Below are 15,348 nucleotides of genomic sequence, written 5' to 3'. Positions count from 1 at the left end.
TTTCCTGGAAGGTAGTCTCTTGTCTTTATGGTATGTGCTAGATGCATGGTGGATGCAGCAGGATATCTAAATTGCTGCTCATGGGCACAGTGTGAGTCTTGAGCTTTTCCAAAGCCGTTCCTCCATTCCTGGATATTCTATAGAGTCAGTGGTGCCAAATCTATTCCCAGTATTCTTCATTCATTTATGTAGATCCAAGTTTCCATCTGGTATCATTTTCCCTCAGCCCAAATAATTTTTTTAACGTATCATGTAGTGCAAATCTTCAAGGAAAAATTCTTGCTTTTGTCTATAAATACCTATTTCATCTTCATTTTGAATGACATTTTCACTGATGCAGTGATTATTCACAGGTTCACGATTTTTTTTTTCCTTTTGCACTTTTTATATCTAAGTCATTCCATTGTCTTTTAGCTTGCATATTTTCTTTTAAGACTGTTTTTCTTTGTTTTTATCAGGGGTCACTTTTTTTTTTTTTTTAAATGAAGTGTTCTAGTAAATATTTTTGGCTTTGTGGGCCATATAGGCTGTCACAACTACTCAATTCTGCCTTTGTAGTATGAAAACAGCCACAGACAATAGGTAAACAAGTAGCTGTGGCAGTTTTCCTATAAAACTTTGTGGAAAAACCTGGAGGCAGGATAGATTTGGCTTGAGGGTTGTATATAGTTTGCTGACTTTTTGTGTGTAATGTGTTCTTTTTCTTTGGCTGTTTTAAAGAGTTTCTTTGTCCTTGTTTTTAAGTAATTTGATTATGATGTCATCATGAGATTTCATGTTATTCTGCTAGGGTTGAACTTCTTGAATTTTCCACTCCTTTCTTCATTGTGTTCATGTTTTTCTTTACATTCTTTTAAACTCCTAGTTTGTCAATTCCCTTTCATAATTTCTGAATCTGTATTCTCTCCATCCCCTCCCCCCCTCCCCCGGATATACTTTTTTTCCCTTTGAATGCCTGGTAAGTTTTTAAAAGATGCTGGAATTTTATATTCTTAAATGCTAGGCTTATTGTACGCCTTTAAAAAGTGTTGGAGTTTGTACTACAATTAAATTACTCACAGATGAGTTTGATCATTTCAAGGCCTGCTTTTAATCTTTATTGTGCATACATAATCAGCCTTTACTTTAGGACTAATTTCATTCCACTACTAAGCCATGGCCTTTTCAAGCAGAAGCAGTAAGATGCAATCCAGGATAAAATGGGAGACTAATCAGTTTGGGAGTATAGTATGAGAACACTTGAGCATAGTAAAAGGTGAGCAGGAATTAGTGAACAGAATGCAGGGAGGGGAAAGTAGATTAAGGAGAATGGTATGTTCTGAGACTTGTATGTACAAAAGCCTAGAGATGGCAAGAACACAATGTCTGAATAAGAACTATGGAAGATCTGGTAGGACTGAGGGAGGACAGAAAAGGAAAAATGTTAGAAATTAGGCAAGTAAGCAGAATTAAACTGGCCTAGCAAACGAGTTTGCTAAGAATCATGTTTCTTAACCATTTAGATAATTACCAACAGGTTTTAACAAAGCAGATCTCACTTTATTTATTTATTTATTTTTGGAGTCATATTTAAGGGCACAAGGAGAATTGAAACATTATAGAAATTTTGTTTCAAAAACTTATTGCCAAGCCTTTAATATGTAATTTGCATAGTTTTTAGCTCACATTTTTCTTCTACTTGTTACTATCTTTCCACTAGAATACTGACTCTGGAGTTCTTAAGACTTAGGTTAAAATTTCAATTTTGATTTTTAAAAAATCTCAATTTTTAATTTTTTAGCTGCATGATTTTGAGCAAGTTCCTTAATAAGAATTTATTTATTGATCTGTAATGGGGTTAGGGAAAGCAAAGTTATGAGCAAAAAATACATATAAATATCAACCAGTCTCCTGCACATGGTAGACAGTCAGTATGCTAGTTCGCTTGGATAAAAGCCCGAGGAAAAAACTCCTTTTCTAGTCCAGAAGTTCTCAACCAGTGCTGCACATCATAATCACATGAGGAACTTCAAAAAATATTAACGCCTAGTCCCCACATAATTTAACTGGTCTGGGGTGAGGCCTGGGTATGCTATTATTTTTTATAAACTCTCTGAGTGATTTTAACATGAACGCAAAGTTGAATACTGCTGATTTAGCTAGAGAAGGCTTTTTCATCTCTCTGAAATCAAGGTGTATGTGTACGTGTTTATGTGTATGTGTGTGTGTGTCTAGCACACAAAGTAAAATGTGAAAACATGAGATCTATCAAGAGAAAAACAACTGCAGGCCATAACTGACACTGATGAGTGCTGGCAATACACTTGGCTGACTTCTTAGATTCTATTTTTAATGCCAAATCCACACTGGTTATATAACATTGGGGCTAAAAGTTTTACATAACAAGTCCCTTTGAATCTGTAAAACTCAGGTTGTTGATTTTATAAAAATCTTTATTTCATTTCTTTAAAAATTAGTTCTATAGAGATTTCTTTTTATAAAGGGAAGCTGCAGTTTCTTTACAAGATTTTTTTTTTAAAGCCCTGTTTATTTTAAATCCTCCATTCATTCTGAGATTCACTCACTCCTATAAAGAACTCTGTAAGAAAATTAACTTAGTAATATCAAAAAAAGGCTAATACTATAATGGTACGTAATAGTTTGGTAAAAGCTTAAGATTGTATATATGGAGCAACATATATTTTAGATTTTTTTTTAAGCTTGAGATAATTTTTAATTTAAATTTGCTAGCTGTTGCACTTTAAGCTCTCAGATTACATTATCCAAGGTTTAGCCCTACTCCCTCAGATGACGACATTACTGAGTTGTTAATAGAAGTCAGTTAACGCTTCTTCGTATGCTTTTATAAAATGTGAATGATTTATCCTTCTTTACTTCAGCAATAGTTTTAGAAATCTAAACTCATTAGAAAAAAGCCAAGGATGAAAGGATATAGAAAGCATAGCATTCATACGAGAAAAGATACTATACATAAAGGTATGGTATTATTTTCTCTGAACAGTCACTTAAAAAGTTCTCCTTGTATAGTGTGTATTATGTGAAATGCACAATCACAGGAAAAAGATATACTGAGAATTAAGAACTGGAACATAGTATACAACATTAAAATGGTGATTTCCATTAACATCCGTGTACTGAACAGACTATGACAATTTTGTTTTTCTTCAACTGTGGTGCACACACAAGAAGCATTCAACCCCTTCTTTTAAGAAGGTAGCAGAAGTTTTTAAAGAGGTAGTATATGAAAAGACAACTGTTTTTGTAAATAACATTACCATAAAGGGAATAGAACTAACTGAGAAGAAATATTACAGATTTCAGCTTAAAACTTTAGTTTTGGAATATTTTTGTTCTTTCTAGATTTCAGCTAATACTAGGCTTTTTTGAACCTGTTATAAGGATCCCCAATACCTCTAGACATCATGAGGAATCTTTATTTTTATATCCAAAGGATTCTTCTGGAGTCTTAAGATATGGAGACAAAAGTCAGGGATCTCAAGACCAATGCTGCTCTTTCTCTGATTATTCAGCTGGAAGAGAGGTGGTGGGAAGAAGCTTGAACAAAGAATGAATTAGATTCCGTTCTTCAACTTGAGCTATGTAAATGTCATGAGGCAGAGCTGCATAGGTACCTGCTTAGTGAATGGATTACAAGGGCTTGCATGACTGACCACATTACATACATTTTCTTCTTTGCCTATCTCTCTGAAGAAAAAAAATCTATTTTTCTCAATGTGTTAATAAAGATCTTTGAAAGGAACAGACTTAGATTTCCGGTTTTTCATTTTTGTTGGTGGTGTGGCCTAATGCGCTCTTTTAAGCAGCATTGAGCAGCTTCATTTGAACTGATTACCTTGGAATGAACTAAAGAGAAACAGCAATAATATTCTGGCCGAGTCAGACCTTATAAAATTTGCAAGAGGCAGAGGAAAGCACAAGGGTTAGGAATGTAAGAAATGGAGCCTCTGGTTATTCTGGTTTCAATTTCAAGTTTCAGGTTCATTTACGTAGATATAAATACTTTAAATTCAGCAAATGATTAATGTTATTACAGTTTTAATCTGAAAAGGAAATCTTTAATTTTAAGTTTTTGCTACGGGTATGAAATTATCATCTGAATAGTCCCAGTATTATTCCATCTTTTTATCATTTTGAAAACTCAGTAGGTATCACCTTGACAGACAAAATCCTTGAATGATTTGGTGTTCATAGATAAAAACACATGTAGGTCTGTCTTTAAGAAAGTTCCCAGGAGCAGCTGAGCCCAATATGAATGTACCAAGTATTAAATAACTTTACCAATTTCAGTAAATGCTAACACTGATATAACCTGATAATAAATCATTAATTAACCAGTGGATAACTGAACACATAGAGTATCTCAGGAATACACTATTAAGACAAGAGGAAGCGCACAGGAAAAGACAGTGTGATAAAAATTTGTGTTTCATTCATTTATAGAAAAGACAAATCTCAATCAATTCTGCAAAGAATTTCCAGTTCTAATCCAATCAGTTTTCCTAATTTTCCTGGAGACTGGAAACAAGTTAGGAGTGGGATACAGTGGAATGAAGATGAGGAATTCTGTTTTTAACTACCCGTTAAAAGGTTGGGAAAAAGATAAACTCCAAATCACCAAAGAACACCCTTTCCTTAAAGTGTTTTCAAAATAAATATGAGACAGATTTTAGAACAATGTACAACCATGGATAAGTTAAAAGTTTTAGGGAAAGGGAAAACCGGGATAACTATAGAATACATATAATCAAGACCCAGGAGAACTGACTTGTTTCTCACTCTCTGGTAAAAGAAAATGCAGGATGGTAGGGTCTTACATTTCAACATTTTATATGAAACTATGAAATAGAAACAACTGTGCAAAGCACAAGATTCAAATGAAAAAAAATCCCAAACGTCCAACTCTAAGAATACGCAATTGATGTTTAATAATAAGAGGATTAAGTAACAAAATCAAAAGATTTTTTACTTGCCTAGGTTCATTCCCTCTGAATTCTTCTATGATTTAAAAATAATCTATCATACTTATTGATTTAGAACCATCAGATTTACTTCAGGAATATCTAATATCTTTCAAAAAGTTATAATTTTAATGTTAGCACAAAAAATTACTTTCTAACATTTCATTTTTAAAAACTTTTCTGCAGCCAGAGATTCCTATTTTTTAATTACAGTACTGCAAGGCACATACAGAACTCACCTTCTTCAAAACACACAGAAGATATACTCCCTGAAATAGAATTTAAAAATCCTTAAACAATTAGAAATACTACAAAGTTAGCAATTTTTAGGTAAAAATGTTGTTCCTACAGGATCATGCACCTTTCTTAAAATCAGTTCAGCATATATGTATAAATAATCCTTTTTGAAAACATTTATACTTGAAATGCAGATACAGTGATGCTGAAGACAGCACTAAACAAAAACCTGAAAAGTACTACAGCTTGATAAATTTTATGTTATTGCCTTCATTAGAGACTGTACTATCTTTAGCATTTTAAAAGATTTGAATTTAATAATGGGGTACTATGCACGAAATAAAGGATTTTTTCTTTCTTTTTAAACAATATTTCCATCATTTGTAGCATCAATTCTTTTATAAAAGATGCTAAATGAATCCTATTTTTTTAAGTACAACTGAGAATGAGACCATTTAAATGCCTCTGCTAAATTTAATGCAGCTTAATTAGGGACCGGGTACATATTTTCCTCTGAAAATTTTTGGTCAAGCATGTCTAACCATGAAAGCAAAATGGAATTTTAAGAGGTAGATTTTTTTTCCCATGATGCATTTGTTAATAAAGGTATTGTCAAGAAAATCAAAACAAGCACTGAGTGTGTTTTCTTAAAGTATAAGGGTCTAATGAAGAGAAAAATAAAAGATAGGTATGATATTTGTTAACAGTCATAGTATTAGATGTTTTGTGACCAGTGCATTTTGGATTCTCTCAGGATCAAAATACGAGTCTGCCAACTGTATTAAATCCTCCTCCACCCCCTCCACCAGTTGGTCCACAGCTTCCTGGTGGGTCATTGTCATCAAATCCATTGGGCCGAAATGAACAGGAGGCAGATGCAGCTTGTAGGGCCCGGGCTCGAGCATTCAACTCTTGTTCCTAAAATTAAAAAGGATTTTTATAAAATTAAAACCCTAAATACAATGGATGTATAAACATTTTAAAACTGACTTAATTCTTAATAAGCATCCATCAATCTCAGTAATTTAAAAAATACTGACTATACTAATCCTTACCAAATATTACTAAGTAAAGTACATAATCACAGATGGAACAAGTAAGACAGAGAACAAAATCCTGGTGTAACTCTACAGAATGACAAACCCTATGGCCTGTTCTGTTTCAATAGTTCAGTCTGCAGAAGAGAAAACTGAAGCCCCACATCCTAAAATTCCTCTACAGGAATACTCATCAATACACATAATAGATTTCCTTTCTAAAACACAGAATGTAGATATTTAAAGGTTATGACTAATGGATTATCTACTCTTTATCAAGTGGGGCTATTTTGTATGTGGGTGATACAGTAAAAGGTATAAATGATGAAAAAAGGCTGAATGTTAGCTACCCTTTCCTTAGAATATTTCTCAGTAAATAAAGGTAGAATTTCAGTAACATTGCTAAGGAAAATGGAACCTTACAGTATTACTTATAACATTTTCCCTACTAGATTATCAGAACTTTTATGAGGAACCAGTCGTACTGGTTTATGTGCCAGACACATATTAGGTGTTTTCAGAAGCTTAATGGACTGAAGTAGGGAAAACTGCTTCTCATTTTACTTCTTTTAGTACAGTGAGAGCATTGTGTAGAATGCTAAAAATTATGATTCTCATAGTGTTTATTTTATATTCCAATTTTATATCAAGTATTAAAATTAATTCTTAGTTCAGTAATGGACTATAGGCCTGGAGTTACTGTTCCTTTGGGACAAATAACTTGCAGAATATTTAGATATCTCATTTAAGTAAATATGTTAACATTAAATTAATCCATCTTTTATTTTTCTTCAAACTACGCAGATATATTATGTATACTCTTCTGTATGTATGATAAAGAAAAATATTAAGACACTAAACTACCACCTCCTCCAAAGAAACAAAGGAAAGAAACCAAAAATAAAGGACAGAGGTCTGTCTGTAGTCGACGCGGGACACGTGGAGATAGGTGGTGATCTTCACAGTGCGATGCTGGTGCTACTCACACAACATTTTTCTCACTGGATCCTAACTAAAAGCATAATTTTTGGAGTGCAGACACTAAAACAATAGAGACACTCTTTGTGCAAGTTGGATCGAAGGGAAAGAAATAAATGAAGAAAAAGCCCTTCCCAAAACTTACTTCGAGATCCACAATCTGCACTGCTACGTCTAAGGCTATGATACACAGTTATGATACTGCTATCCTATGTGTCAAGTATGATACACAGCAGAAAGTGGCTTGGTCACATAGGATTTTTTGCCCACTTTTCAAAATCACTAATCTCATCAGCACCAGAAAGAGCAAGAGTTCCTCTCCAACACATGTCAATTTAGATGTGATTTTAGTAAAATTTAAAAATGGAATCCCCCCAAATTATACAAGATGAATTTCCAATGTAATTATGAAGAATTAAAAAAGAAAGTAACTACCCTGATATGTACTATGATGGTAAATTCATTTGCTGTACTACTCAAGAGCAAAGGAACTCAAAATATTCATTCTGCATTCTACTTTTACTAAGACTTAGTTAAGTTTTTGCAATTGTTTTATAAATAGGTATAAAGCTATATCTTAAGACCAAAGTTGTATTCTTGACATAGCAATCTATTTTAAAGCATTATTACTATGAAATGAGCAAATATTTTGAACTATGCCTCAAAAATATAAAAAAATGAAAATAAGAAAAAATATATGCTCTGTATTAAAAAAAAATGTCTCTTAATACTAACTTAAAATACCAGAATGATTCAGTTAACTAGTATGAGAACCATCACAATTCAAATTTCAACATAAATCAGTTACATTATTGTATTTAAAAGTAAATAATACAAAGTATAAATGTATTTAAATTTTTAAGAGTTGAGTATTTATTATCATAATTTGCTTTAAAAACGTAGTTTGATAATAAGCTTAGGAGCCTGTCTTAATACAGGATCATAAATATCTTAATGTAAACAGACACAGAGACCAGAGGAACAAAGTAGAGAGCCCGGATATGGACCCGCAACTCTATGGTCAACTAATCTTTGACAAAGGCAGTCTCCTCAATAAATGGTGCTGGGAAAATTGGACAGCTATGTATAGAAGAATGAAATTCGACCATTCTCTTACACCATATACAAAGATAAACTCGAAATGGATAAAAGACCTCAAAGTGAGGCAGGAATCTATCAAAATCCTAGAGGAGAACATAGGCAGTAACCTCTTCAACATTGGCCACAGCAACTTCTTTTAAGACATGTCCCCAAAAGCAAAGGAAACAAAAGCAAAAATGAACTTTTGGGACTTCACCAAGATCAAAAGCTTCCGCACAGCAAAGAGAGAGTCAACAAAACAAAGAGGCAACCCATGGAATAGGAGAAGATATTCACAAATGACACTACAGACAAAGGGCTGATATCCAAGATCTATAAAGAACTCCTCAAACTCAATACATAACAAAACAGATAATCACGTCAAAAAATGGGCAGAAGACATGAACGGACACTTCTCCAAAGAAGACATACAAATGGCTAACACACACATGAAAAAATGTTCATCATCATTAGCCATCAGGGAGAGTCAAATCAAAACCACATTGAGATACCACCTTACACCAGTTAGAATGGCCAAAATCAACAAGACAGTAAACAACAAGTGCTGGAGAGGATGTAGAGAAAGGGGGACCCTCTTACACTGTTGGTGGGAATGCAAATTGGTACAGTCACTTTGGAAACCAGTGTGGAGATTCCTTAAGAAATTAAAAATAGAGCTACCCTATGACCTTGCAATTGCACTACTGGGTATTTACCCCAAAGATACGGATGTAGTGAAAAGAAGGGCCATCTGTACCCCAATGTTCACAGTAGCAATTGCCAGAGTCACCAAACTGTGTAAAGAACTAAGATGCACTTCAATGAATGAATGGATAAGGAAGATGTGGTCCATATACACTATGGAGTATTATGCCTCCATCAGAAAGAATGAATACCCAACTTCTGTATCAACATGGACGGGACTGGAGGAGATTATGCTGAATGAAATAAGTCAAGCAGAGAGAGTCAAGTATATGGTTTCACTTACTCATGGAGCATAAGGAATAACACGGAGGACATTGGGAGGAGAGGAGAAGTGAGTTGGGGGAAATCGGAGGGGCAGACAAACCATGAGAGACTGTGGACTCTGAGAAACAAACTGAGGATTTTGGAGGGGAGGGGGATGGGGGGTTGGGTGAGCCTGGTGGTAGGTATTAAGGAGGGCACTTATTGCATGGAGCACTGGGTGTGGTGCATAAACAATGAATCTTGGAACACTGAAAAATAAAATAAAATAAAATAAATCAGTTGAAAAAAATAAAGCATAAACAGAAAAAGAAATTAAAAAAATAAAATTTGGCATTATCTTTTAAATTACATTAAATAACTTGCCAATCTGAGACTTCAGACAGAATTTAGAACAACCGCAGACACTGAAAAACTGAATTAACAAAGTACATAATGCTTTCCTTTATAGTGACAATGGGCCTTAAAACAATAATGAAAAGAATGGCTTATCACACCCAGATATTGTAAATATTGTAATGGGGGAAATAGTTAAGACAGAGAAAATCATTTGGAGGTAGGCTATAATGAAATAGTTATGGTTACAAGAGCTTTTGGCAATCCAATCACAGAAAGAGAGTAGTAGGTCCCTCATCTTTTTAAAATCTATGTCTCTATCCTTGGATAAAAATACAATTTTACCCAATCATGGATATATAATCTGCATACTTTCACAAATCAAGATTATACTGGGCCTTATTTTCTGTATCTTACTTATATCACAGAAAATTTCTATTTCAACCTAACCCTCTTGCCCTTACTCCTCCTTTTAATCTTCAAGAATCATGACGATTAATATCTGGTGCTTATGTAATATCTAGCAAGAAGGATATGATTGAATACATCCTGTTAACTTGATCATAAGCCTTCTGACTGGATGTTAGAATTTTTGGTGGTGAATCAGGCTTAATATTGTTTCTAATTTTTTTTTCTGTAAAATATAAAATTTTTCTGCTACTCCAGGACATTGCCAAACTAATAATGTATCATGTATCATTATTTGAGTATTTTATAACATGGTAAATTTGAAAAATTTTGAGAAAAATCAGTACTAAAAATCAGTACTCTAATGACCCATTTCTTCTCTTTATCTGTATCTTTCAGCTTTGTGATTTTCAAACACCAAATTTTTAGAACTTACATAAACTCATAAAATCACTTGGACTATGCAGTTAATACACCTACAATTTCACTGATAATTTAGTGTTAGTCCTTATGCTATTAGCAAGTTTCAGAGAAAAATACTTGCAGCCAAGATCTTTATTAACTTTTAAATAATAAAATCACTAACTCCTTGCAAAAAATGTAGTTGTGAGTAAATTCAGGTCATATGAAACCTTTGTTCCATGGCTTTTATTTAGTAATTGTTCTATTAGCTCTCTGGTTTTATTGCTCAGGTCCTTAAAGAACACAATTATGTGTTTTTGTTTTTGTTTTTTTTTACATATTCCATCTTTTCAGTGTGCTTTATCTTATCCCCCTGAATGTTAATAAGTGCCCTTAAAATACCTGTCAAATAGTGTAGAATGAAATAAACACCAGATTCAGCAGCTGTTTCCCCTGGTAGGTGGGATTAAAGAGGAGAGGGAAGATACTTCCATTTTACTAAGCTTCCTGTATTTCTGTACTGAATGACTGTATAATGATCACATCTTTTGTAGTCAAAAACAAGTGAGGTCTTTTAAACTGCATCTAACTGCAACGTTTCATAGCTAATTCATAACATTAGAAAGTAAGATAATTTATATAGGCTGATTTCTATATAAACCCAGACCCAAATTTCAGAATTGCCACTGTAAATTCCTTGAAAATGCAGAAGTTGGATTTCAAAATTAGGGTACTCATTTAACCACTGTTAAACCAATTGTTTAAATATTTTCCACAGATTAAGTTTCTATATCCAACTTACCTGTAAATATAGTTTATTGTCTTTTGTTATAGCATCCATAAGTTCTTTCTGTAGAGGTGGGTCTCCATTTACCCAGAGTCCACTGGTTGAACTGTTACTACTTAAACCATTAGTGCTATTCTGTTTTTTATACAAAAGCACATAAGCTGTGTCCTTTGGAAACCTACTCGTAATTTTCTGGACTGACTGAAATGAAGTAAATGTCACTCTGCTGTCATTAAATAAAAACCATTCTTTTGACATTTCCTTATTCTCTAAATCCTGTTCAATAACTGCACTGGGACTATTTCTCTCTAGGAAATGACTCTGGGAGGATGCTAACGCCAGAGTTTCAGACTGATGGCACATCTGGTATGAAGACTCTGTACCTGTGATGTTTCTGGCATAAGAATAGTAATGCCCACTTTCAGAGGATATACCAGAGTGAACAACAACAGAACTTAATAGATACGGCACCAATCTGGAGCAGCAAGTTTCTTCAGTTCCAGAAGGCTTTAATTTTTTAGCTAGGTTCTCACTAATATCAGTGAAGTCAACATCTATAGACCAACTTTCTGACAATGAAGAGAAAGAAGTAGTTCTTTTAACTGGCAACTCCAAAACCAGTGGCAGTGACACGTTGTCTAAAATCTTTCTTCTCACATGATACTTTTGATCATATGAAAATCTCAGGAGAGTAAGAATAAGGTACTCAGGCTCCTCCGTGATTTGCATAGTTTTCTCAGCATTCTGCAAAGAGGCACAGTTTTCACAATAATACTGGTTGTCGCCAGTAAGAATCTCTGGAGCCAAAAAATAATTTAGTAAGTCAGTTACTGAAGGTGTGCTTCCACCTCCTGGTTTCTGAGGTACATCTTTATTAACAAGAATCGTGCTAGATTCACTGGGGACACAAGTGTTTTCAGTACAGCAAAACTCATCAGAAGGACTGCCTAACATTCTTTCACTCATAGCTGAGTCACAAACAAAGGCAGCTGTTGCTGGATTATAAACTCCTGGTTCTTCTGAAGGACCAGGTACACTGGCTTGCGTTAGGCCACCATCTTGTGTACTGGGTGATGATGCTGGATCTTGAAAAGACAAGTTTTCGACAGAAGAGGAAGGACAAAAGGCCAGTGAAAGATCGGTAAAGGCTTCCACTTTTTGTGAGGTACTCCTGCAGTTCAAACAACATATGTGAGTTCGTAGTTTTCCTCCAAACATTTTTTCTATTAAAGTCTTCTCACCATCGCTTGTGCAAGGGCTCTCTGCTAGTACAGCTGCCTTACTGGATACTTCCTGTAAAGAAGTTTCATTGCACCCCAGACTTTCAGAAGGCTTGTGTGAGGACTGAACTTTCAAGATCTTTTCTTCTTCATGTAGCCTGCAGGAGAGTATATATCATTATATTGCTGCTTCACTCATGTTTCAATGTCATTGCTATTTAAAAATATTGGTGGCTTAGGGGTGCCTGGGTGGCTCAGTGGGTTAAGCCTCTGCCTCAGTTCAGGTCATGGTCTCAGGATCCTGGGATTGAACCCCGCACCGGGCTCTCTGCTTGGTGTGGAGCCTGCTTCCACCCCCCCACCCCCCGCCTGCCTCTCTACCTTCTTGTGATCTCTGTCTGTCAAATAAATAAATAAATAAATAAATCAAATAAATAAAATCTTTAAAATAATTGGTGGCTTATATAAACAGCCAAATTATTTTTTATCAAATATAATGCTTAACTTAAAAAATCAAGTTTTTCCTCTTTTAATCAAGAGGAATATTGAATAATTTGAGAATGTAGATTAGAAGTTAGGGGCTATCACTACCCTATAGTCTCATTCTTTCGTCATACTGCTATTTTATAGCACTTATTACATGATAGTAAATTATATATGTCCACTAATTATCTTCTATATCTTTGTCTGCCTGACATCTCATAGAAAGCCTGGTACAAAGAAACCACTCAACATGTCCTTAGCTGATTGCACATGTTAAGTTCAACTAACTTTACTAGTCATTCATGTGATAGAAGGGAGATAAAGATCTGGAGAAGAAGATAGAGGTTTTATTAACTAAGTGGTAAGGATACAACAAAATACACCAAACTCATCTAATTATGCACTGATCTAAAGGAGCAACTATTAAATTTTTGGTCTCCAGATCCCTTTATACTCTTAAAAGTAATTAAGGAAAACTGAGGAACCCAACAGCTTTCATTCATGTGGTTATACACATCAATATTTACTGTATTCAAAAACTGAGAATAAAAGTAATAAAATAATACATTTGAAAATAATAAACCCATTATGTGTTAATATTCATTATGAAAAAGTTATATTTTCTAAAACCACAAAATTTAGTGAGAAGAATGGCATTGTTTTACATTTTGCAAATATTTCAAGTATCTGGCTTAATAGAAGACAGCTCCATCCTCATAGCTGCTCTGCATTTAATCTATTGTGGTATGTTATTCTGGATGAAACATATGAAGAAAATCTGGCTCAATTACATATACACAGATATATAGTTAGAAAAGGGAAGACCCCTGAGAATGTTTTTGGAACCCGTAGGCGGTCTTTATACCACACTCTAAGAACAGCTGGTCCAAAGTAAGAAAATCAAAAAAAGAAACCAAATTAAAAACAAAAGAACACTTAAATATATACAGTAAATGCAAGGTATTTTAAAGATTAACATCTGAAATATGTTTTTAAAGGCAAAAACAATATGCCACAGAAATAATCTGTTATGAAAGAAAACAATTCAAATCATAACTTTCAAATACTTTTTACCTGTCTAGCAGAAACCTGAGGTATTCAGAACAGTCTTGTTGTGATCTGGGGGTAAACCATGGAGGTCTAGAAGCCTCAAAGAATACCCGAGGTGCATATGCTTCTCTCTTGATATCAGTAGAGAAAATACAAGGAAGTGATTCTCATACCATGAATCAAATAACTAAAATCTTAATATAACAATGTTTAATAAAGATCAATTAAAATTACATTGCACTTAACCCTACTAGAAAGACCCAGAAATGGGGACAGATAAAATTAGAAATAAATTTAGGTAATCTTCAGTCATAACTTCTCATTCTGCAGGTAAGAATTAACATCTAGAGAAACATGTGACTTGAACGAGGTTTTACAGTTAAAATAGTGCCAGAGGGAACCCAGGTCTCTCAAACACTTAATATAATGCTACTGGCATTATCTCTCTATGACAGTCATATGCTTGCATCCAAATTTTTTGTAAAACCAAATCTGAAAAAGACATGTTAATGAATACATATTTTGGATAAAATAGTAAGGGGAGTACTATATAGGGCCACACATATCTACTTTAGGTGAAAATTTCTTTGACTAGGTACACATTCATAAATGCACAGAATGTAAGTATATTGTTTAGGGTCCTTACTGATCTTTTTTGGTGTGGGGGAGGTTTAGTGAAGTGGCTGCTCATTGATTTTGAAGCAATCTTGGTTCAAATCCCAGATTTTGCAACAACAAAAAGTAACTGAAAAGGCATCTGAAAAGATGTGATTTAAACCCGAAAACTTAGAATTCTGACATTTTGAATATTTGTGGAATGTAACAGAGTCCTTAGTTGAAAAAATTTTTTATCAAAATGGGGTGTTGATAGCATTCTGAAGGAAGGAACTTTAACATACTAGCTGAGCATGAGTTCTAGAGTCATTTGGTTCATGTCATACCCCAATTTGCCACTTGTCTGCATGACCCTGAAAAGCAGGTAATGTAAACCCAGTTTTTTCATCTGTAAAATGGGGATACTATCTTATTACTTCATAGATTGTTTCTGAGGATTAAGAAATAATACATGTAAACTACTTCGGATAGAAGCTAGGCAAATTTAAATGCTTAATGAATGTTAGCTTTCTCAGTTATAAGAAAAAAAGGCTTTTCAATTATATAGGGAAATCTATCAGTCCAAAAAAATCCTTGTTGCCTTGCTATCAGACACGGTTTCAACTATGACAGAACTTTCATTAGGTTCTCTGGTGAATTCCTGTCTTCTTTTCCTTGGGAGCATGGAACCCTCCTATAGTTTTTTTTCTAACAGCTCTGATTCAGAAAGGTAATATAGTATATATAATGTATTTATAGCTACCTATACACACATAGATATATATACATTT

At 34.1% G+C, this 15,348-nt stretch overlaps 1 protein-coding gene across 1 annotated transcript in view; it reads right to left on the bottom strand.

The window, feature by feature from the left end:
* Window positions 1-4,059: 4,059 nt before the first annotated feature.
* USP38 (ubiquitin specific peptidase 38) overlaps window positions 4,060-15,348 on the bottom strand; it is a 33,372-nt gene continuing 22,083 nt past the window's right edge. Inside the window, exons 8-10 of the mRNA XM_080796603.1 lie at window positions 13,988-14,094; window positions 11,226-12,588; window positions 4,060-6,134 (exon numbers count right to left, since the gene is read on the bottom strand). Coding sequence (XP_080652729.1) covers window positions 5,973-6,134; window positions 11,226-12,588; window positions 13,988-14,094 — 1,632 coding nt within the window. The 3' untranslated portion in view covers window positions 4,060-5,972. The remainder of the gene's footprint in view (window positions 6,135-11,225; window positions 12,589-13,987; window positions 14,095-15,348) is intronic.

This window comes from Martes martes (genome assembly GCF_963455335.1).
Source record: "Martes martes genome assembly, chromosome: 2".
Classification (NCBI taxonomy): Eukaryota; Metazoa; Chordata; class Mammalia; order Carnivora; family Mustelidae; genus Martes; species Martes martes.
Note: the sequence above shows the minus strand (reverse complement) of the source record. Positions and strands in the feature narration are given on the sequence as shown.